At 47.8% G+C, this 23,890-nt stretch overlaps 1 protein-coding gene across 1 annotated transcript; it reads right to left on the bottom strand.

Moving 5' to 3' along the window:
- Positions 1–11,747: 11,747 nt before the first annotated feature.
- Positions 11,748–15,020, bottom strand: LOC109754220 (uncharacterized). Its single transcript, XM_045228191.2, has 3 exons — positions 13,624–15,020; positions 12,392–13,383; positions 11,748–12,093 (listed from the first exon to the last, which is right to left on the bottom strand). The coding sequence occupies exons 1-2, from the start codon at positions 14,011–14,013 to the stop codon at positions 12,424–12,426; spliced, it is 1,350 nt and encodes a 449-aa protein (XP_045084126.1). The 5' UTR covers positions 14,014–15,020; the 3' UTR covers positions 11,748–12,093; positions 12,392–12,423.
- Positions 15,021–23,890: the final 8,870 nt, after the last annotated feature.

Raw genomic sequence — 23,890 nt, 5'->3', positions numbered from 1 at the left:
GGGCTGAAAAGTTGACTTTTGAAGTGGTAAAGATCAGGAGCCCATACCACCTCTATTTGGACGGCCGGCTTATGCCAAGTTCATGGCACGGCTGTGTTATGTTTATCTGCAACTCAAGAAGTAGGGTTATAAAGGAACCATCACAGTGCATGGGAGTCGAAAGATAGCCCTAGAATGTGAGGAAGGCAATGCTGCTTATGCTGAGTCTGTCTGTGCAACAGAGGAATTGATGTTTTACAAGGACAATGTTGACCCGGTGGATATGACGTCTTTGAATAAGCCAACTACAGAGCATGATCCGGTGATGATGTTTAAGTTGGCCGATGACACCAAGCTGGTTGATTTTGTTCCTGGCGACTCATCCAAGCAGTTCAGTATCAGTGCTAATTTGGATCCGAAATAGGAAAACACGCTCATCGAGTTCATCCATGAGAACCGGGACATCTTTGCATGGAAGCCTTCTGACATAACGGGTGTACCGAGGGAACTCGCTGAGCACACTCTCAATATTGATCCGAGATTTAAGCCGGTCAAGCAATTCCTTCGACATTTCAACGCGGAGAGGCGTAAGGCCATTGGTGAAGAAGTGGCCCGGCTCTTAGCGGCCAGGTTCATTGTTGAAGTTTTTCATCTAGAGTGGTTGGCTAACCCGGTGCTAGTGCTTAAGAAGAATGGCACTTGGTGCATGTGTGTGGATTACACGGACTTAAACAAGGCTTGTCCGGCTGATCCTTTTGCTCTCCCTCGTATTGATCAAATCATTGATGCTACGGCAGGTTGTCAGCGTTTGAGCTTTTTGGATGCTTATTCTGGTTACCATCAGATAAAGATGGCAGTTAAGTACCAGGAGAAGACAGCTTTCATTACTCCCTTTGGAGCCTTCTGCTATGTGTCTATGCCTTTTGGGATCAAGAGTGCCCAGGCGACTTATCAGCGATGTGTGCAGAATTGTCTTCACAATCAGATTGGGCGCAATGTTCATGCTTATGTGGACGACATTGTGGTGGAATCCAGAGAGATGGAAACTCTGATAGATGATTTCAAAGAAACCTTTGATAATCTCCGGGTCTACAAGATGATGCTTAACCCGGCCAAGTGCATTTTTGGTGTGCCAGCAGGCAAGCTTTTGGGTTTTCTCGTTTCTAACAGAGGCATTGAGGCTAACCCGGAGAAGATCAAGGCCATCACCTCCCTGGCTAAGCCGGCATGTATCAATGATGTTCAGCGTCTGGTGGGTCGTATTGCTGCCTGAAGCCGGTTCATAAGCCGGGTGGGTGAGAAGGCTATACCACTATATCAGATGATGAAGAAAACAGATAACTTCGTCTGGAGTGATGCTGCTAACGACACGTTTGAGGACTTGAAGAGGCAGCTAGCTGAGCCGCCAGTTCTTGCTACTCCCATTGATAAGGAGCCATTATTGTTATATGTGGCTGCTAACACCCGTGCTGTCAGTGTGGCCATTGTGGTGGAGCGCAAGGAGGCTGGCAAGGAATATCCGGTTCAACGGCCGGTTTACTACATCAGTGAAGTGCTTATTGAGTCCAAGCAGAGATATCCACATTGGCAGAAGCTCGTTTATGGGGTGTTCATTGCCAGCCGGAAGCTTAAGCAGTATTTTCTGGGTCACCCCATCACTATGGTCAGTTCTGCTCCGTTAGGAGATATTATTCAAAACAGAGAAGCCACAGGATGAGTCGCCAAGTGGGCCATTGAACTTGGGCCTCATGGTTTGAGGTATGTGCCTCGCACTGCTATCAAGTCTTACGCACTGGTGGATTTCATCAACGACTGGATAGACCTGCAGATGCCTGAAGAGAAGCCGGATAACACATATTGGACTATTCACTTTGATGGGTCCAGGCAGTTGGAAGGCCCGGGGCTGGAGTTGTCTTGGCTTCCCCTCGAGGTGACAAGTTTTGTTATGTCCTAAGGTTGATGTTTCCCTGTACTAACAATGCAGCTGAGTACGAAGCCTTGCTCCATGGTCTTCGGATGGCTAAGGAGATGAACTTAAGCCGGGTGAGATGTTTTGGCGATTCAGACTTGGTAGCTCAGCAAGTTTCAGCCAAATGGGATTCCAAAGACCCGCTTATGGCGGCTTATCACCGTGAGGTGGATGCCATTGCTGGACATTTCAAGGGTTATTAGGTGGAACACATTGATCGCAGGAAAAATGAGGCGGCTGACGCCTTAAGCCATTTTGGATATCCTGCATAACCCTTCTGTCAAGTTGCCTACAGAGGAAGACCTGGCTGTACCTGCCCGGAGGCACAATTGGTGGCGACTCTTCACACTAGCCCAGATTGGACAATACCATACTTGGCTTACATGACCCAGGGCGAGTTACCTGAGGATGAAACTTTGGCCAGGCAGATAACCCGGCGGTCTAAGTCAATGACAATTGCCAATGGTGAGTTACACCATCGTAGTGTCACTGGGGCGTTTCAGCGGTGCATCTCTTCTGAGGAGGGCTGTGTGATTCTTCGTGAGATTCATGAAGGAGATTGTGGACATCATGCCGGTCAAGCTGAAAGAACCAATCAAGAAATTTTGAGAGGCATCAAACCCTGGCTTATGGTTCCTTTGCAATGGACGCCGGGTTGTTGGGTGGAGGAGTTACCTTCTGTGATATGGAGTATCAATACTACCCCCAACAGGTATACAGGTTACACGCCTTTCTTCATGGTTGACGGAGCAGAGGCGGTTCTTCCTAGTGACATCCGTCATGACTCACCCCGTGTGGCGGCTTACGTTGAGGCTGATAATGAACAAGCATGTCAGGATGCACTTGACATGTTGGATGAGAAGCGCGACCTTGCGGCAGCCCGCTCGGCGATTTACCAACAAGATCCGCGCCATTACCACAGTCGCCGGGTTAAGTCCAGAACCTTTCAAGAAGGTGATTTGGTGCTCCGGCTCATCCAGGATCAAACTGATATGCACAAGTTGTCCCCACCTTGGGAAGGACCCTTTGTGGTCAGCAAGAACTTGAACAATGGGTCATACTACCTTACCGATATTCGAGAGCACAAGGACTCACGTAAGTCGGAGGAGGAGACCCGCCGGCCGTGGAATATTGCTCATCTTCGGCCTTACTACACTTGAGCCACCGACTCTTATGATGTACATATTTTTGACAATGTATATATTATGATGATTATAATAAAGCAGGGTCTCTGTTGTTTCATCTTCAACAATCATATGTACTCGTCATCATAATTTCAAAGACTAATTGGGGGCGGGTCGTATTCGAATCATGCTATCAACCCCTTTTAGCCGGCTTCCTGGTCGTATTCGAACAATAGCCGTAAACACTTAGATCATTTGGGGGCTGGATCGTATTCGAATCATAGCTTAACCCCTTTTGGTCCGGCTTACTGATCGTATTCGAATCAGAGTCGCTAAAAGCTTCAAGGTCATTTGGGGCTTCCTGTTCAAACATACGTGTATTCACCAAAGAGAACATAGCTATCGGTACCCTCTTGATCGGCGCAATGCCAACATTGCAAGGTCACTGGGGGGCTTCCTGGTCGTATTCGAATCATAGCTGTCGATACCCCTTTGATCGGCGCAATGCCAAAAACCATTAGGGGGCTTCCTGATCGTATTTGAATCATAGCTATTAACCCTTTTGGTCCGGCTTCCTGGTCGTATTCGAACCATAGCCTCGCTTTTTGTCATTTGGCTCGATTTCATGAAGGTTTTTCCGGTTCTCCTTGCTTTTTGGTTTATAGTAATTCCGTCCATATCGCCTTCCATCTTACAGCACATATTTGAAGCTTACCCGTGGTTCATATTACCCGGCTTAATAAGAGGCGACCAGCCGCCTGTACATGATGATATCCAGCACTTGTAACTATTCGCTTCTGAAGCTTTGGGTACTCACCCTTACTGCACAGGTATCATAAACCGGCAGTGCAATTACATATCAGAGGTATGATATCATTATTACGTTTCAATTAAGGTTTAACAAGCCTTATCTATAACTGTTTAAGCATCAGTGGGTGCATACGAGATATTATGACCAGCCCTGCGGTAAACCGCCAAGGGATCTCTTTTGATTTACTTGTGTGCAGGATAAAATTGAAATTTTTCTACACCACTCAAAAATCATAAGTCTCAGATGGCGGTTTAACAGTATGGAGCGTAACACAAAACGTGCATGATGGCACGGCAGAGTAAAGTTTTTGCTACCCTATTACATGACTCCCAGAGTCCAAATGATTAACTGTTTTCAGAAGGCCACAAATATGAACCGCTCAGCGGATCAATCTTCTTGCTGATGCTTCCGGATCAACCCTCTCCGCTTCTTTGTCCTGTTCTACGTCCTGGAAGGTTGATGACGACCATTCAATACCACTCAAAGCTTGGAACTCATCTTCATCATCAATTAGCTTGGACGGGTCAACTTTAGGGGAAAAGGTGTGCTTACGGATTGGGAGGATCAGGCCTGCCACTTTATAAGACGGTGTTGGCATCTTCTGATTTCCCATGTCATAAGCCGGATGATACTTGGTGAGGTCTGTCTCATTGGCAATCAGGCTGGCCAGAGGACGTATCTCTTTCACGCAAGCAGCAAAGTCCTTCTGTTCAAACGGAGTGCCGTCCTCCTTGAGGCTTGGATATCCGATAGAGATGTCGGCCGGGTCTAGCTCTGGTAGCCAAGCTTTGGCCCGGCTTAAGGCAGTCACGGCTCCGACTCTCGCAGATGATCGCTTCATTTCATTAAACCGCTGGGGCAGCACAGAAAGCTTCCTTAGCACGTCAACCAAGAGTGGGGTGGCTTCATTGGACGGAGCAATTGTGGCCAATGCGCGCTGAGCACCAGTGTAAAGCTGCTCCACCAATGTGTAAACCGCCTTCAGCTTCACCAGCATGTCTTGGTTCAGATTGGTGCTTCGAGGGCCTGCAAAGTGATCATTGAGTGGGTTGAAAGCAGATAATATCGTTAAGGACGATATTCAAAATTTGTCAATCATCAGGCGACTTACCAAAGATAGCAGACACCATCTGAGACACCTGGCATTTTAAGCCGGTAAGTTTAGTGGTGGCTTCCTTGAGAGCCGCCTCTGCCTTTTCTGCCCGTTGGGTCAAAGTAATCTTTTCTTCAGCCCAGGCGCTTTTTTCAGCCTCAAGGCCGGTTATCAATTTTTTTGCCTCACCCACGCTAAATTCGAACTTTGAGTTCGCCTTCTGGGTTTCAGCCTCTTGCAGCTCCAGACGGGTCTTCAAGTCAGACAGCTCTGATTAAAGTTCAGAAGTGGTGGTCTGTACATACACAGGATTAAAGTCACAATTTAACGTTAGTTCAATATATCAAGTCCCAAGCCTTTTGCAAGCAACAACACTTGGCACTTGGGGGCTAATGTCTACCGAAAGCTCTATTTAGGTGGCGGCTTATGTGAAAAAGTCCGAAGAACATTGTGGGGGCTAATGCATATTGCTGGTTTACAACCGGCCATAGCCGGTTCATGAGAACTACACAACTCTAAGCCGGATTCTGAAAGGATTGTTTCATGGGTTATTATTCATGTTCATGGTAATTAAGTCTACAGCATATTCAAAATAAGCAGTAAACATGGGGGCTGGCAGGATATGCATAACTTAAGAGTGGAAGAGATCATACCTCAAATTTTTGGTGCATTTGCTTCACCATGTCCACCTCAAGGTCACGGCTACTGTGTACTTGGCTGAGAAAGCCAGAGTGTAGTTCACCAATGCCCAGTTGAGCATAGTTGGTGATATCAAATCATACTTTGTGTGGCTCAACATGTTCTTCCTTAGCAGAATGCTTGGCCACCACAGTAGGTCTCCCCGGTTCAGTAAAGACGGTCTTGCTGATCTCTACTTCATTATCTTGTGTGTTGGCTGTCTTGACAGGGCTTGAAGTTTCAGGACTTAAAGAATCATCTTTGGCTTGATTGACAGGCGGGTCAACAGTCATGGTTGGAATATCATGAACCGGATCAGACGGTTCAGGAACGGAGGCCTTAGGCGCCGTGGTTTGGGGCTCCGGCTCATGGACTTTTGGCTCTTCGGCCGGCTTGTTCTTCTTTGCCCTCTTGCTGGGCTTTGCTTTTCCACAGCATGAGTCATAAAGGCCAGTATAAGGGTAAAAGGATTATAATGAGTAGATGATAAGTAATTTGCCATTACCCGGGAGCAGTCTTGAAAGCCGGCATATTGGATTGGATTGAACCGCCAGAAGATGAATGAGATGTTTCCTGATAATTTAAGTCGGAAGAATTGAGTGGTTGGCGAGTGAGACCCGCCAAAGGATAAAAAGAGTTTAAATCGGGGGTGACCTCATTTCGGCGCTTTCTCGGCATGTTCGGTAAGCCGGAGGAGAGTTCCACATCCTTGCTTGTCCGAGTCTGCCGCCGGCTCTCGTGCTGCTGTTGCTTCAAAATAAAGTGAGGATCCAGATGAGCTAAGGTGTGTGAAAATCTTACTTTCCGGGTTACTCTTAGGATTTTTTGTCTTGGCAAAGGCTCGGAGTCGGAGGAAATAATAGTTACCTCTTCTTCCACTCCCTGACTCGTTCCCGTGTCATCCTGATGATAGTCAGTGTCAATAAGATGGTTGAAAAAAGAGCCTATAGAATCAAGGGGTACCTCCGACTTAGAGGTGTCATCCAGTTGAAGTAAATCAGAAGCGCTGGGCTTCTTTCCTCTCTTCTTGGTGGCTCTCCTGGCGGCTTTCGTGGCCTTCCTGGCTCTCTTTGCAGCTTCATGATCATACTCTTTATTCCAAAAGTCATCATCGGCCTGTGAAAGTCATCAAGGTTGAGTTAAAACAAAGTATTAAGGGTGAAAATAAAATATCCAGTTCGGCGGCTTACTTTTGGTGCCGGGTTAGACTTGCAGAAAGGGCTTAGGCCCACCTTGCTGCAATCAGCTAGGCTCTCATTCAGAAGGGACTTTGTCATCTCATTGATAAGGTCATCAGTCAAGTCCTCGGAGCTGTGGCGCAGTGGATCCTTCTTCTCGCCCGTGTAAGTACACATTGAACCGGAGCGGCGGCTCAAGGGGATGATCCGCCATGCCACCCAGCATCAAACCAAGTCAATGCCATTTAAGCCGTTCCCCAACAGAGCCTTGACTTTGGCAATGGTAGGGGCGAGTTTCGTACGTTCAGCAGTTGACAACTTGTCGGGGAGCGGATGATTGGATTTGAGACGCAGAGTGCGAAAGCCGGGCAGAGGGTTCTCATCAGCCGGAGAAGTATCCTGGTAGTAGAACCATGTCTGGTTCCAGTCCTTGGGATGACTCGGTGGTTGCACATAAGGAAAAATGGCGTCTCTCCGTCGTTGGATTGAGACCCGGCCAAGTTCCAAGCTAGGTCCGTTGGAGTATTCGTTCTGGCGGTTCAAGTAAAAGTATTCTCTAAAAAGTTCCAAGCTGGGCTCTTCTTCAAGGTACACCTCACAAAACACTTGAAAGTTGCATATGTTAGACACGGAATTGGGTCCGATGTCTTGAGGATGAAGGTCGAAAAAGTGCAGAACGTCTCTGAAGAACTTAGAGCCGGGCGGCGAAAAGCCCCGGTTCATGTGATCAGTGAAGACAATGACTTCCCCTTCTTTGGGCTGAGGTTTTTCTTCTGTCAGTTCAGGGGCGCGGTACGACATGACATCCTTTTTGGGCAGATAGCCGGTTTTCACAAAATCTTCAAGTGTATTCTCCGTGAAGATGGAGCGAACCCAATTACAGGAAGCGGTTGTTTTGGGCGGCATTGTGAAGAAGGAAGCCTAAAAGGAAAAGAACAAATTTGCCGGTTCAAATTTAAGCCGGAGGAAAAGGTATTACAACACATATTCAGAATGGCGGCTTACGAAGGGGCCTAATGGTGTATGACTAATTATGTCAGGTTATCTTAGCCGCCATGAGCAGTTTGATGTTATCTATTGAGCATTGCAATTACAGCCGGTGGTATGAGCCGCCATGGCTAGGTGGATCTATCAAAGTACAGTTTTTTGTTAGGGAGAAGTCTAAAAAAACCTTGAATTCGTCCTCAAAGTCTGAAAACGACCCTCACCTGTGAATCCATGAATTCGTCACCTTGTCCTTTCTAATCCCAGCTTATCCTAGCTGATTTCTTTGAGAAGCTCGTTTGTGCACCGGGTTTGTTGACGTGGCATGGATTATGGTTTAATCAGACGCTAAGTTGGACTGTCTCTGGACCCCTTCAGATGTTCATTAAGTAGCGGCGGGGGTTGCAAATAGAGAAGAACTGCTGGTGGGGAGAGAGAGACTAGGGTTCGCGGCGGCGGCGGCGGCGACGACGACGACGACGGCGGAGCCGGCTATTGGAGGAGGGTAGGCGAACGGCGGCGGCTGAGCCGGCTATTGGAGGAGGGTAGGCGAGCGGCAGCAGAGCAATCAACAATGGCCTCCTCCTCCTGTTCGACGTACTCATGCGGAGGATGCCGTCGCAGTCGCAGGGCAGTAGCGGCGTACCAGCCGGTGAGGGAATGCTACCGCCTTCCACGAAAGAAGCCTCCCCGTTGGATATCTTTTTCTTTCCAGATTTTGATACTACTGTTTGCGTGCTAGGAATTGTAAGCTACTGTGTGTTGCTCTGTTCCACCGTTTTTCCTCATTCCTATTTCATATCTCTTCTTCTTTCCAGATTATGATTGTATGATTTGTTGAAAGTGGACAGGCATGATGATCCGTGCTCCCCATTTCTTCATCAAGTACTGATTGATCTTAGGATGCAATGAGGAGGATGAACGCTGATGGTGGACAAGCCTGGCTAGAACAGGGACAGAGACAGCAAGTTGAGGAGAAGGAAGAAGTAATTAATGAAGCGAGGGCTAGATGTGAAAGGACAGAGAGAGATGCGATGCGATGCTAAACTTGGTCTTTTTGTAGGATTTGTGCTAGGTAGAGGATCAATGTAGTGGCTAGATGATGTAAAGGTTGGATGAACTGATCTGTTATGAGTGGGCTCTGTACTCAAACTATGAAAATTATGAGTCGAACTTCACATTTTGTACTAAATTTTCTGTGATGTATGGCCTTTGTGCTCAATTTATGAAAAATATGACCGGAACTTCAGTTTGTGTTTCAAATTTGACAGCTCGTAAGTAGTAGAAAATTGGTATTTGGCAGCACATACTTTCAGAACACTGTCTAGTCTGTACTACATGTGTCATGATATAGACTGCATTGCTCATCCTTCTACTTTTCTCTATTTTTCTCTTGTTCTGCAGCTATCTTCGGGAGTGAAATGGGATAATACAAAGCATGAGATGCGCCGATAGCCTGTAAGTTGTTTTCTTATTCGTCGCCTAATTTCTAGTCTCATTTCCTATTCCAAGATCTTTTTTACTTCTCACCACTTCTAGTATGGAAGTACTGTTAATCAGCTATTGCTCCATCTCATTTTGATCAGTTAATCGCTCAACATTGGTCGCTAATAACTTCTAGTTAATTTAGTAGCACGTTGTCAGTTTGTAAGGTTCCCATGACCAATTTTAATGACCTGGGTGCTCATACAGTACACACGCAGCAACAAAAGATCCTTGAAACACACACTCAATGGCCTGTAAATTAGTACTTCAAACTCGACTAAACTTTCAGTACATGATGTAGGGGAACGCAGCAGAAAACAAAAAATTTCCGACCTACGCACCAGCCCAGGACCACTATGGAGACTGCATACATGGTTTGATCTTTTTCGTTACCGACTCGTAGCGCAGCGGGAAGTAGAGTCGATGACGATCGGCGGTGCAGATCCCCGCAGCTAGGATTTACAACCTCCCAACCGCGAGGATGAATACCCTCATCCGCCATACGGACAGCCCTCCGGGAGGCGGTCGAACAGTCCCCCGGACGGTGTCGCGGACAGCCCTTCGGGAGGACCTTCGAAACTCGAACGGTCACTCGGACAGCCCTCCGGGAGGACCCACAGAACTCGGACCGTCACTTGGACAGCCCTTCGGGAGGCACTCTCGAACAGCCCCTCAGGGCACTAAGATCGAAACTACGACCTCTCTACAGAGTTGCACACATACGGTGTCAACTATCCGGCAGGGCTTCGCCATCCAGAACTAGTTCCTGCCGGAACCCAGACAGCCTTTCGGCTCTACGAAACTATTTCGCTGGGAGGGAGAGAAGAAGCCAGATCATTGCAATGGCATGTATGTGAGAAGGGATGATCCTTTAGGCAGCCCCCTCCACCCCTATTTATAGGCCAAGCCCAAGGGTGGCTTCTCCAAGAAGCCAAGGGGGGAAATACCAAAAAGGCCCTCAAGGTGGCTTCTCCAAGAAGCCAAGCAAAAAGCACTTTCACTATTCATGACGACATTTTTCAGCGTCCGTTCGAATTGAAAATATTTATGTGGGCTCAGAACATTTCCAGTACCCACTAAAATAATTTTCAACGCGTTCCGAAACAATTTCGGTTTAGTGATTTTCATCTGCGAAAAGCAAACAAGAATGCGTTTTCACTATTCATGAAGACAATTTTTCGCGTCCACTAAATCCGAAAATATTTCTATGGGTCTTAGAATAATTCCAGTACCCACTAAAATAATTTTGGATTCGTTCTGAAACAATTTCAGATTAGTGAATTTCATCTGCGAAAAACAGCCAAAGCGGTACCGGCAGCTCCGAAACATTTTCGGTTTTTATTTCTGAAAATTCCAAAAAGTTTCCAGAATGATTCTGGCACCCTCCAAGAATTATCAGGCATGTGCCGAAACCATTTTGACTTAATGGCATACCCCAAAACAACTTTTTCGGTTTCACCGAAACTCATCCGGTGACCTCTCTCTGCGGTACGATTCCGCTGTCCGATACTTTTCAGTGTCCGAAACTTTTTCGGTGATTTTCTCTCAGACTCCCTATCTAGTATTCAACAGATAGATGGCCCTTAAGCGTGTGACCCTATAGGTTCGGTGAAGTATAGACATGACCCGGAACCCCTTCCGATCAATGATTAACATCGGAGCCATGGACACCCATATTGACCCCTATACCCACACGAATAAATATTCGAGTGAACCTCCAGTTGCCGTGTGCTATTCCTGTTGCTTCGCGATATGTTACAAATACCCGAGGTGAGACATGTTGGCATTCCCGTGGATCAACAACTTGTCCACTATGCTAGTTACCTCGTTACCGGTATTGTTCTCTTTTCTCGTTATCGTGTTCCGGCATCCCCGTGATCAAATCACAAAGTGTCTGGCCAGACGATGATGGATACCGTAACACCGAGAGGGCCCAGAGATATCTCTCCATCGTTGGAGGAGCAAATCCCAATCTTGAGCTATCAAGTTACTGACACACTTTTCCATGAACCCGTAAGCCGCCGTAATAGCCACCCATTTACGGATGACGTTTAACAAACCCCAAAGTTCATGAAGCAAGCATGAAGAAACTCGATACTCTCATGGTCTAAGGAATCATGCAAACGTCAACCATCTCTGTGTTATGTACCAATAAACTTGTGACGAATGTATCTCATAGCATAACATCAATTCGGGTCGATTCAACACAAATGTCCTTCCTGAAATTGTGCCCTCAAAGTTGCTTGGCATAGACATGCCCATGATTGGGAAAACATAATCATCATGCAACACTTGAGCTAGTCTTAGAGGCATGACTAGGAATACATTTTATCGTTTATTATTCCACACGTGCATATGGGTTCTCCCCAGAGCCTTTATGGATATACGGGCTCGGGAACCACAACAGTTATAGCATGGAACATAAACATAATTATGAACAGGGAGATAATCAATAACATTTATTATTGCCTCTAGGGCATATCTCCTACACATGACCACTACATAATACCAGTACTTAAACAAAGAGGCCATAATAACCAGTTTTGACCAGGACCAAAATTACATGACCAGTACTAACACCAAAAGGGTGGAATCACTAGTTTTGATTGGAACTAAAAGAAAATGACCCGTACACTTGTCAAGCAGGTTCACTTCTTTGCCTTTTTCTTGCCTTGCCCATTATGCATTTTAGAAGCCTTCCTCTTCTCTGTACTTGGTCCTGCTTGGGCATGTTCTTTTCCTTTGTTTCCATTCTGCTGGCTTGCTGTGATGTTAGCATCTGTTTGTGCTTGCTGTTGAGAAATCAAGTATATCCAACAATGCATAATTAATAGAAACAGAAGAAAAGCGAAATTATATGAAACAGAAGAAAAGCAAAATTATATGAAACTGAAGAAATGCGCAAGTACATGAGACAGAAGAAGTGCAAAATTATATGGAACTAAAGAAATGCAAATTAACATGAAACAGAAGAAATCCACTAGTGTATGAAACTGAAGAAAAATTATATGGAACTGAAGAAATGCAAAATTACATGAAACAGAAGAAATCCACTAGTATATGAAATAGAAGAAATACACAATTATATACCTCAGAGGCCTTCATTTTCCTCCCTGTTTTTCTCAGAAAGGCATTTTTTTCTTGCCTTTTTCTGGATTTTTTTGGCAACCTGACTTATTGTGGCCTTTATTCCCACACATACTACAAGTAATTTTAATCCCATGTCTTGACATGTTCTTTCCTTTTGGTGCTTCTCCCTCTTCCCTCCTCCTGTCATTTTTCCTGGGTCTACCTGGCATGCTCACATAACCAGGAGCTTGTGGTCTGGGATTCTGAGAAACAGGCCACCTTTCCTCACCTTCAACTGGCTCCAAGCAGTGCTCATATATTTTCTTGAATTGCTCAACTGAATAGCACTTGTCAATGAAGTCTTCAATTCTTCTGCCACTCTTATAAATAGCACTGCTAGCATGGCAGCAAGGTAGACCTGCCAGCTGCAGGTACCCACAGGAGCATGTCCTGTTATCTAAGTTGACAGTGTAGGTCCTTCCTCTTCCACTAACATGTTTAACCTCAAACCCTTCTTTCCCATTCCAGAGTACGTCACAGAACTGAGTTAATTTGATGTTCACCTTAAGCTTTTTAAAAATGTTTGGGCAAATTGGATTATTAGTCCACTTATCAGATTTCTCTCTGTTTTCTTGAACTCTCTTTGTCATTTTTTGTCTAACCTTTTCCAGCATGGATATGCAAGGATAGAATCTAGCCTCAATGATTGAATTGTTGAAGGACTCACATAAGTTATTGTCCACTGAGTCACATAGTGAACCCACAGGGAAAAAAGCTCTGGCCCAGTGCTTAGGTTCTGTTCTCATTATGCCCCTTGCTCCTTCAGGTGTGTCTTGAGCCAACTTTGCTTTTCTGTACATGAAATCTTCTCTATTTGCAGCCTTTGCAATAGCCCAGAACTTCTTCTGTAAAGCATGCTCCCTGTACTTCTTCCTCCAGTTAGCATAAATGTGTCTAGCACACATCCTATGTTGTGCTTTTGGCAGAAAATCCTGCATGCTACTGATCAAGCCCTACAGATCACCATAAATTACAATGTCAGCACATTAATTGTAAGAAGTGGTACTACCAATATTCTACCAAAGTACAAGGTCATGCTCCGTCGTGGCAAATAAACAATGATGACTACAATATTCTACCAAAGTACTAGGTCATGCTCCATCGAGTCGAATAAAGAACAATGACTACAATATTCTATGAATATTTAACAATAGTAATTAACAACATGCTTAAGAGAGTGATTAACAAATTACCTTCTGTTGATCTGAAATGAACACCCAGCCTTCACCTTGATCATTTATGTCCAAGTCTTTGATCAGAAGGCCAATAAACCACTCCCAATTTTTTGTAGTTTCTTGCTCCACTATTGCCCAAGCAATTGGGTACATTTGGTTGTTAGCATCCCTACCAATAGCACAAAGAAGTTCACCTTGACAAGCTCCTTTGAAGAAACAACCATCAAGCCCAATAACCCTTCTGCATGCTTTAAACCCTTTTTTCATTGCATTGAAACAAACATAGAATCTTTGGAAGATGTTTTGATCCATGTATTCAGGATCTAGACCAACAAGAATGGTACTACCAGGATTGCTTCTCAGCAACTCTAGCTGGTAGTCAAAGACCTTGGTGTACTCCTCTTTCATCCCTTCTAACAACTTCTATGACACTATCTTCTTCGCAGCCTTGCACTTTGATGTTGATACATCAGCAAAGAAATCCTTCAGAACAGTGGCCTTAATGCTATCAATCTTCCAAGTGGGATTGGCCCTTAAGATATGCTCATACCTTCTTGCAATGAGTTTTGCAGTTACAAGGTGATTGTCCCTGTTTGGAGCACACATATGTTCATCCTCATATGTTAGGACCTAAAACCTGGAACACCTGGTATGTCACATGGATCCATGATGAAAGCACAAACCCTAACCTGCATTGCCATACAATTTTTGACAAGAATCAATGGCTCATACAACTCATCCGAACTGAATGCAAGATGAAATCCGAATTTAACTCAAAAAATAAACGCCCTAAGAACCCTCACTTTCCCTAATCAAAAACCATAACAACAATCAGCGGTTGGAGATGCAAGTGCGACAAGACTGGCAAAAGGAGGAAGGGGATTACCAGCGATTTTTCTCCGCCTCGATCTTCTTGCGTTCCAGCGATCAACCGCTGCTGGCTGCCATTGCTGCTGGGAGGAAGGGGAGGAGCAGCGGAACAAGGCGTGGCGTCAGGCGAGAAACAGGGGAGGGAGGTGGGTTCGTGCTGGGGTTTATGAGGGCCCTAGGAGGCCCACAACCAGTCCGTTTTGGCGGGCCTTTCCCCCTCTCTATGCCACGCACTCAATCCCATCTCACACAAACACGTAAAGGGCTGGGATAAACTGGGATCAGAGAGAACAGGGTGTCAATTTTGGGGATTCAGACTTCAGGGTCGCTTTTAGACTTTGAGAACGAATTGAAGGTTTTTTTCAGACTTTTGCCTTTTTGTTAAGTACAGTACAAACAGGTTTCACAGATTACAAGTATTATTTCAGATCAGCGGCAGTTCAGAAAAAGAAAATAATTCAAGACCTAAAACCAGCACAGGGGAGTTCATAAGCTCTAATGAGATCTCTTTCCAAGGAAAGGGGGTCCGCTGGTATTGAAGGTGAAGGCAAAACAACTACCGGATAAGTTCTATACCATTTCTAGATCAAAAGGTGCTACGGTGGAAGAACTATGAAGAAACTACGAAGAACAAGACGAACAGTCGGAACCCTAATGCGGTCTGACGCGCTGGAGGAGAAGCACTTACAGGTGCAGATTCGACTGCGGTGGGGCGCCGGTGTACTCTGATCCGACACAGGTTGATGCAGCGGCCAAGGTTGAGGAGGACGAGGTGCTCCGCGGCGGCGGCGGAGCTCGAGCGGCAGAGGGTCGCGAGAGGAAGAAGATGATGGAAAAGGAGGAGAATGAGAAGAAGACTAGTCGTGGCTATTTATAAGGAAAGGCTAATAAGTGGGCGCAAAAAACGAGGAGGCCAAAACATGGTTATCCAGCTACCCAGACGCTTCGATTTTCGGAAGGTTATTAAGATAAAGATCCGTTGAGGTATGTTGGATAAAGTGTGAATTAATGACAGGTGACGTCATGGTGGGTTATCACCAATCCAGGAGATGACGTCATGGCGGGTTATAAACTCTCGCACACATGAAGAGGGGAGAAGATTGTTTTTTTTAAGTATTGAAGATTGACATGAACCAGTTCAAATCAATCTGGGCCCTAATGTTGGGGATAGAACTATTAGGTATGACCCACCTAGGAGGCGCCGGGTTATATCTATGACGATTCATCATATGAAGCTCACGAAGATATTTGAAGATGGCGGTTTAGTTAAAGGCCCAAGGCCCAAAGGCGACTTAAGGCCTGTAAGGGTAAACCGCTGTATATGTATGACTTGTGTTGTAAGGCATGAATAGATAGTCACCGAGCCGGACACTATTTATAAGCCGTCCGGCACTCCATGAGCCGCTGGGCGTCGAGCTGTGTATATAAAGGGACGGCCGGCGCCGATTCAGGACAAGAAACAACAGATCGAAAGCTAGGTCAAGCGGATTCGCTCCCTGGTAATCGAGACATAAGCAATACCACCTAAAACTGGATTAGGCATTTACCTTCACCGCAAGGGGCCGAACCAGTATAAACTCTCGTGTCCTTTGTCCCGTTTAACCCCTTTAAGCTTCCTAGTTGCGATGGCTCCACGACTAAGTCCTTTTGTCCACGACAGCATGCGTACATTTTTAGTTCCTACAAGTGGATACAGATCAAAACAAGAACACATGCGTACATTTTTAGTTTCTACAAGTGGATATAGATCAAAACGAGAACAGATGCGTACTATGAAGTTAAAAATTAGCTGGTCCAGGGAAGGTCGAGGTGGCCCTCGTGAGAAGGTCAACTAATCGGAGAGAGCGGACGCAGAGCATGAGGATGCGTTGGCGGATGTAGAAGTTCCAAGGGCTCCCCAGTTGTGCTCACGTACGGAAGCCGGCGAGTAGATGTGGTGGCAACGACCAACTGGAGCAGCTTGCAGATGCACGGAGTACCTGCCAGCCTCGGTCACGCGCACGGCGGTTCATTGGGTGGCGTTGTGGGAGAAGGCCGGCGGCGGATCGGGGACCATGGGAGGAGGACGGCCGTGGCTGTGGGAGAAGATGGCTGGCAGCGCTGCGGGATGAGGACGAGGTTGGCGGGGCGGTGAGGAGTAGCAGCGGCGTTAGGAGATCCGGCGAACCGCGCACCTTCACGTGGTGGCGGCATTGGTCCCGGGACAGACCCGTGGGCGGCGGCAGCGCGTGGGATTCCGGTGATCCGGCGGCGCGCGGTGGTTTTGGGATCCGGCGGCGCCCGGAGGAGGGTCGGGCCGGGGGGAGGAGTGACGGCGGCGGGTGATGCGCCAGGGCCGTTGCCCACCGGCAGGATGTGGTCGGGTGGATCGGGCAAAAGATCGTGCGGGAGGGGGTGGGCCGGCCAGGCTTTTTTGCATTTCGGGAGTTCGGGAACACCCCGTCCAGCCCTTATAGGCGCGTCAGTGATCCAAATAACTATTATATATATATATATATATATATATATATATATATATATATATATATATATATATCTGAAAATGTTTAGAACATTTTATATTTAGGTTATCGGTTGAGACCGACGGTATGTGGGCACAAATCCTATGTAACAAATATCTAGTATCAAAATCTCTGGCCCAAGTTACCGCCAGACCTAACGACTCGTGATTCTGGAGGGCTAATGCGAACAAAGGATGCCGTTTTTCTTATAGCAAAATTTTTGGTTGGAAATTGGTACTACAATCAGATTTTTAGGAAGATATATGGTTAGGGAAGACGCCTTTGGCCTTGCAATATCCCACTCTGTATAATATTGTACGACGTAAGGAAGTTTACATTGCTATAGTATTACAATCACCCCCCCTGAACATCCAGTTCAGGAGATCCCTGGTGCTGGAGCGGTGGAACTTCTGGTTGCATCTTGTGCGAAGGTTGAGGGATGTTCACTTTCTGATCAGGCTGACTTGTTTCACTTGAAATTAAGTAGCAACAGGGTTTTCACGGTAAAATCTATGTACTTGGATCTTATTGATTCTAGCCCAATCCTGAGATCAATACATATTTGGAAAATTAAAGTTCCGTTGAGAATCAAGATATTCATGTGGTTCGTTCATAAGCAAGTGATACTTAACAAAGATAATCTGCTTAAGCGTAGTTGGGTAAGCAGTTCACATTGTTGTTTCTCTGATAATGATGAAACAATACAACACCTTTTCATCGATTGCCTGTCTCGCTAAGCTTCTTTGGCGTACGATTCATATAGCCTTTAGCATAAGCCCTCGAGTTAGCATCGGCATGCTATTTGGGACATGGCTTACTGGAGTGGAACCAATTACTGCGGACGTATTTAGATAAGAATATGCGCACTTTTTTGGGATATATGGAATTATAGAATGATATGATCTTTGACGGACATAATACTTTGAATTTCTTGCGGGTTATCTACAAAGCTCCGCTTTGATCCGTACGTGGTCGTTACTCACTCATACAGACTCTTGAGAGCTTTTGGTTACTGGGTGCAACCGATGGGAGATAGTAGCACGCGCTATCTACAACCGGTTTGGATGGCCGTTCACTAATAGGATAGATGTTTAGCCGTCTTATCTTGTTCATTGCCCGTTGTGGCTTTGTTTATTTATTTTCCTTTATGTGCTCCTTCTGCGAGCTATACTGCACTCTGGACCTTGGTTTGCTAGAATTTTAAGAAAGTGGCTGCATGCATAGTTCTGATGCAGAAGCCAGGGTGTTACCTCCTTTTCAAAAAAATAAAAATATTTTATGAGACACAAGTAGGGTGTGACAGTTATCTTTTTTCATAAAGGATGGATTTTATTTTCTCAAAATAGAGCATCAATAAGATACATAAGATCACATACCCGGCCTCTACATATCTAGGATGCACATAGCCGACACCAACTCATACACACGAAAACATGTCAACAACAACAAATTCATATAAGACCAAATCTACGCGTAGACTAGCAAAAAGGAAAAAAAAACAAAGGGATCGACTCTGCAATCAGCAAACTACAACAATGACCATATTCGCATCAACTATCTCATAACACTACACGGACGATGAGATTATATAACAACAACGCCTTCAGGAAGGGAGCAACACTCAAGCGCCGCCGTCACAGGATCCAACCACAAGGCCAAAATTTAGGTTTTCACCCTAAAGAATTTGTTCGAGTATATCCAAGCAATGTCTTCAACAAACTACAACGTAAGTAAATATCGCCATTGCTAGGTATAACCACTAGGTTTGGACCTAGACTTACGCCCCGGAGCTCGAGACCGGTTGCTAGAGAAGCACCACCATCGAAATCACTCATGTGTTTTCACCATCACTTTTGCATGATCCCAGCGCGATGCGACCGTCGTCACTACACAATTATCCCACTGCATTAAAGCCATTGCCCATAGTTTATATCTCACCACCGAAGTCAACTACCGGATCAGGAGAGATGACCTCCCAGGGACCTTTCGATGACCACCGCCATCGTGGAGCCTTAGGAAGTCGCTGCAAAAATTTGCAGGCACCATCATCCGGACGATAAGATCTTGATCACCAACACCAAGTCGTGGACCTTAACGTCGATCAAGATGAAACCACAACATCGCACCACCACCAATCAAGTTGGAAGCACCAGACCATGGTAGTCCCGCCGCCGTCACCCATAGAAGGCGGAGCTGAGGACGCAACGTTCACCGCGGGTCTAGATCTAGCCATTCCTGGCCAGATCCAGTGACTCCACCTGCACCGGCGCGCCTCCAACGTCCCTCACATGCAGCACAGCTAGGCCGGAGGGACGACGCCCAACACAAGGAGCCCGCGCAGGAGTTTCGTCGGCGGCGACTCGTTGTAGCGGTGGTAGTGGCCATTCAATCATTGAAAGGTCCTGGATGTACGTTTAGGATGTTTTATACTTCTCATGCATCTTTATGAGAGGATTTTCTTTTTTCTGTAATAAAACGGCCGCTCACTCCTGTGAAGCCTGCCGGTTAGGCAAACATGTTCGCCTTCATTTTAGTTCCTCTTCCACAGTTGCATCTTTTTTCGTTTGAGTTGATTCACAGCGATGTATGGACCTCTCCGGTACCTAGTAATTCTGGTTATCTTTATTATCTCGTTGTACTGGATGATTACTCTCACTTTGTGTGGACATTTCCTCTTCGTAGGAAATCCGATGTTGCCGCCACCCTCATTGCATTCTATGCTTATGTCTCCACACAGTTTGGGCGACCCATACTCGCACTTCAGACCGACAACGGGAAAGAATTCGACAATCTCACCATCCGCCACCTTCTTTCCTCCCACGGCACCGTGTTTCGTCTCACGTGTCAATACACCTCCCAGCAGAATGGCCGTGCCGAGCGCATCCTACGCACCCTCAATGAGTGTGTGCGTACCCTTCTCTTCCATGCCTACATGCCCTCTCGGTTTTGGCCAGATGCCCTCGCCACCGCCACCCTCCTCCTTAACCTCCGGCCATGTCGTCCGCGCTGGAACTATGCGCCTCACCATCTCCTATATGGCGCTCCTCCCTCCTACGATGGTCTCCGAATTTTCGGTTGCCGTTGCTACCCCAACACCACCGCCACCACACCTCATAAACTCGCTCCTCGTTCCGTTCCATGTGTCTTCCTTGGTTACCCGGCCAACACTAAGGGTTATCGCTGCTGTGACCCCGTGTCTCACCGTGTCATCACCTCCCGGCACGTGTACTTTGATGAGCTTGTGTTTCCCTTTGCACAGGAACAGGTGGTGCCGCCTTCCTCTCCCGCGGCGGGTTCTCCTCCGCGCCGCCGCCCGCTGCTGGCCTTGGGTGCTCCGGCCACCCCGCCCGCGGCGCCCTCCTCCGGATCGGGGCCATCCGCGGCTCCCTCCTCCGGTTCGGCGCCTTCGTCGCCTGGAGTCACGTCGACGTCGCCTACGTCGCCCCGCTCCTCTGCCATGCATGCTGGGCCGCATGCTGGGCCAACGGCTGGGCCGGCCCCTACTGGCGCGGCCTCCCCTGGCGCGTCCTCTCTTGGCGCCGCGTCGACCCCGCCTCGGTCGCCCGCTGGCGCGATCGCGGCCCCGGTGTTGCCTGGCTCTCCCAACGCCGTGGCCTCGTCCTCCGCCCGGCCCGCTTCTCCCGACGACACCGTGGAGGCCACGGCCTCTCCCGTGGACACCGTGGTTGCCACGGCCTCGCCGCCACCCGCGGCTGCCCCGACGGCCGGCCCCGTCACACGCTCGCGCACCGGTGTCTTTCGCCCGAGCTCCCGCTATGCGGATGATTACGTCTGCACCGCCTCGACGTCCGCTCCTTCCCCGTTGCCGTCCTCGGTCCGGGCCGCTCTCCGCGACCCTCTGTGGATGGCCGCCATGCAGGAGGAGTTTGACGCTTTGCAGCGGAACCGGACCTGGCAGCTTGTTCCCCGTCCCCGGCACGCTAATGTGATCACCGGGAAGTGGGTCTTCAAACACAAGCTTCGTCCCGACGGCACTCTTGATCGCTACAAGGCGCGTTGGGTTGTTCGCGGCTTTCGGCAACGCGCCGGTGTGGACTTCACTGACACCTTCGCTCCGGTTGTTAAGCCCGGGACGATCCGCACTGTCTTACAGTTGGCGGTCTCTCGTGCCTGGCCGGTTCATCAGATGGACGTCTCCAACGCGTTCCTCCATGGTCATCTTGAGGAGCAGGTTTTCTGTCAACAGCCCATGGGGTTTGTTGATCCGGCATGTCCTGATCATGTGTGTCTGCTTTCACGCTCATTATATGGGCTCAAGCAGGCTCCTCGAGCCTGGTACCAGCGCATCGCAGCGTTTCTTCATCAACTCGGCTTCCGCTCTACACGCTCCGATGCTTCGCTGTTTGTTTATCACCAGGGCACCGACACGGCATATTTGCTACTCTATGTTGACGACATCATCCTGACAGCATGCACTTCTGAGCTCCTTCGCCGGCTTACTGATCGTCTCCGTGCTGAGTTTGCCATCAAGGACTTGGGTCCGTTGCACTACTTCCTCGGTGTTGAAGTGGTGCGTCGTCCTGATGGTTTCTTCCTTCATCAACGGAAGTACGCTCATGAGCTCCTCGATCGTGCTGGTATGCTTAACTGCAAACCGGCCGCCACTCCTGTCGACACGAAGGCCAAGCTCTCTGCTACTGATGGTACTCCCGCTCCAGATGTTGGCTTCTACCGGTCCATTGTTGGTGCTCTCCAGTACCTCACTCTCACTCGACCGGAGCTTCAGTACGCGGTTCAGCAGGTCTGCCTGCATATGCATGCTCCTCGAGATGTTCACTGGACTGCCGTTAAGCGGATTCTCCGCTACATCCGCGGTGCTATGGATCTTGGTCTTACTCTGCGCGCCTCCACTGCCACTGATCTGGTCGCCTACTCCGACGCCGACTGGGCTGGTTGCCCGGACACCCGTCGTTCTACTTCGGGTTACTGCATCTTCCTTGGACCATCCCTGGTGTCGTGGTTGTCCAAGCGGCAGCCCACCGTCTCGCGGTCTAGCGCCGAGGCTGAGTACCGCGCTGTGGCTAACGTTGTTGCTGAGTGCTCCTGGCTTCGTCAGCTTCTTCACGAGCTCTCGTGTCCTGTTGAGAAGGCCACGGTCGTCTACTGCGACAACGTCTCCGCCGTCTACCTCTCCGCCAACCCGGTTCATCATCGTCGCACCAAGCACATTGAGCTTGATATCCATTTTGTTCGGGATCAGGTGGCTCTTGGCCATGTCCGTGTTCTGCACGTTCCCACCTCCAACAATTTGCCGACATCATGACCAAAGGCTTGCCCACGACGTCTTTCGAGGAATTCCGGTCCAGTCTCTGCGTCAGCAACGGTGTCGCTTCGACTGCGGGGGGGTGTTGAGATATGTATTTAGCACATGTATTCTTGTACTCCAAGTCTCCTCCTTGTGTATAGTTGAGGATATGACTTGCCCTATGTACTATATATACTTGTGCATATGCACCCATCAATACATTGAGAGTTGCATCCTATTCCTCTACACAAACTTTGCTGATTTGGCTAGGTTTTTCGTGATTGTAGAACTTCCATGTAAGTGTTTTGGGCTATACACATCGTTGATGCAGGGACTCGGAGTAATGAAAATTTCCATTAAAAAACTCACTCGTCTTGCATAAAGAATTAGGTTTAGTATATCAATATTAATTTAGCTGGTACACACTTGCACACATCTTTATGTAGGGTTGTTAACTAGCAGGCTTAAGTGAATACTCATACGAGCTCCAGCGAGCCTGATCATTGGTATTCGAATATTCTTTTTTTTAGGAACCGGCAGAGCACTTCCTTTTTCTTATAGAAGGGATAGAGAAAAAAAATGCAATTTACAGCGGGCGAGCGTTTTTAGGAACGTCGCAGGAACCGCTAAAAAGACTGATCTAAAAAGTAGTTTAGCCAATACCCGTGTTTGGCAAGCTTCCTGCAAATGCCAGGTCATGCTAATTAATTGCGTCTAGGGCTAGTGCCGCAACATCGCGGTGCGTCAGTCGTTGTCCAGTGAAAACGCGCCTATTTCGCTCCTTCTAGACCGACCATAATGTGTAGATGATTCACCCGCTGGGCCTCCTGCGCACCTGCTTGCACTGTGATGTCAGCGTTATGTCCCACCAGTCGGACACGTTTCCTGGCTCCGGGAGGAAGCCCAAGATTAGTACTCTCTCGTTTGTCCAGGTGTTCACCTGGTTCCAGACATCGACCGTGAAGGGACAATCCTTGTAGAGGTGAGTTGTTGATTACAGCTGTTGGAGGCATAGCAGGCACCTGGGGTCATGAGGCCATCCCCTCACAGCTTGCATACCCACGGTGAGGATTCTTCTGTGCGGAGCGAGCCAGACGAAAAATTTGCAATTGGGCTCAGTTGCGGACCAGACCTTGGCCATGTCGGAACATGTCTAGGAGCCGAAGAATTGCGCGCCGTAGGCCGAAGCAGCAGAGTATGCCCCAAAGGTGGTTAAGTTCCAGTGAATGCAGTTCTGTTGGGTAGGCAGAAGGGCTACAAATTCTCCCAGTTGTTGCATGGTCTGAAGTTTGGCCACCGCCCTGATCCAGTTCTCGTTCGTGATTTCACTGTGGAACGATCTGTTCTTTCTGAAGGTGATCTTATGAAGCTCTAGAGCTAGAAGCTTGAGTCGGCCGCTTCCGGTCCAGTTGTCGTGCCAGAAGAGGGCCTTTAGCCCATTGCCCAGCGCAACTGAGGTGCACGCTTGAAAGAGGTTCGGGTCTGCTTGGTCGCATGGTAACTCAGATCCCGCCCATGCCTCTTTGGATTAGTCCATTGTAGCCATGGCCACCGGAGACACAAGGCGCGGCCGAATCTCTCCAAGTCCATGTTCCCTAGACCGCCCAAATACTTAGGGCGTTTATTTTTCTTTTGGGTGTTTGATTAA

Source organism: Aegilops tauschii, chromosome 1 (assembly GCF_002575655.3).
Source record: "Aegilops tauschii subsp. strangulata cultivar AL8/78 chromosome 1, Aet v6.0, whole genome shotgun sequence".
NCBI classification, from domain to species: domain Eukaryota; kingdom Viridiplantae; phylum Streptophyta; class Magnoliopsida; order Poales; family Poaceae; genus Aegilops; species Aegilops tauschii.
Note: the sequence above shows the minus strand (reverse complement) of the source record. Positions and strands in the feature narration are given on the sequence as shown.

Bases quoted from the DNA above. Each gene is read 5' to 3' on its own strand.
- LOC109754220 (XM_045228191.2), bottom strand. From the start codon at position 14,013: ATGAAAGAGGAGTACACCAAGGTCTTTGACTACCAGCTAGAGTTGCTG. The intron at 13,384-13,623 runs GTAATTTGTTAA...GGTGATCTGTAG, and splicing joins TCATTTCAGATCAACAGAAG to GGCTTGATCAGTAGCATGCA.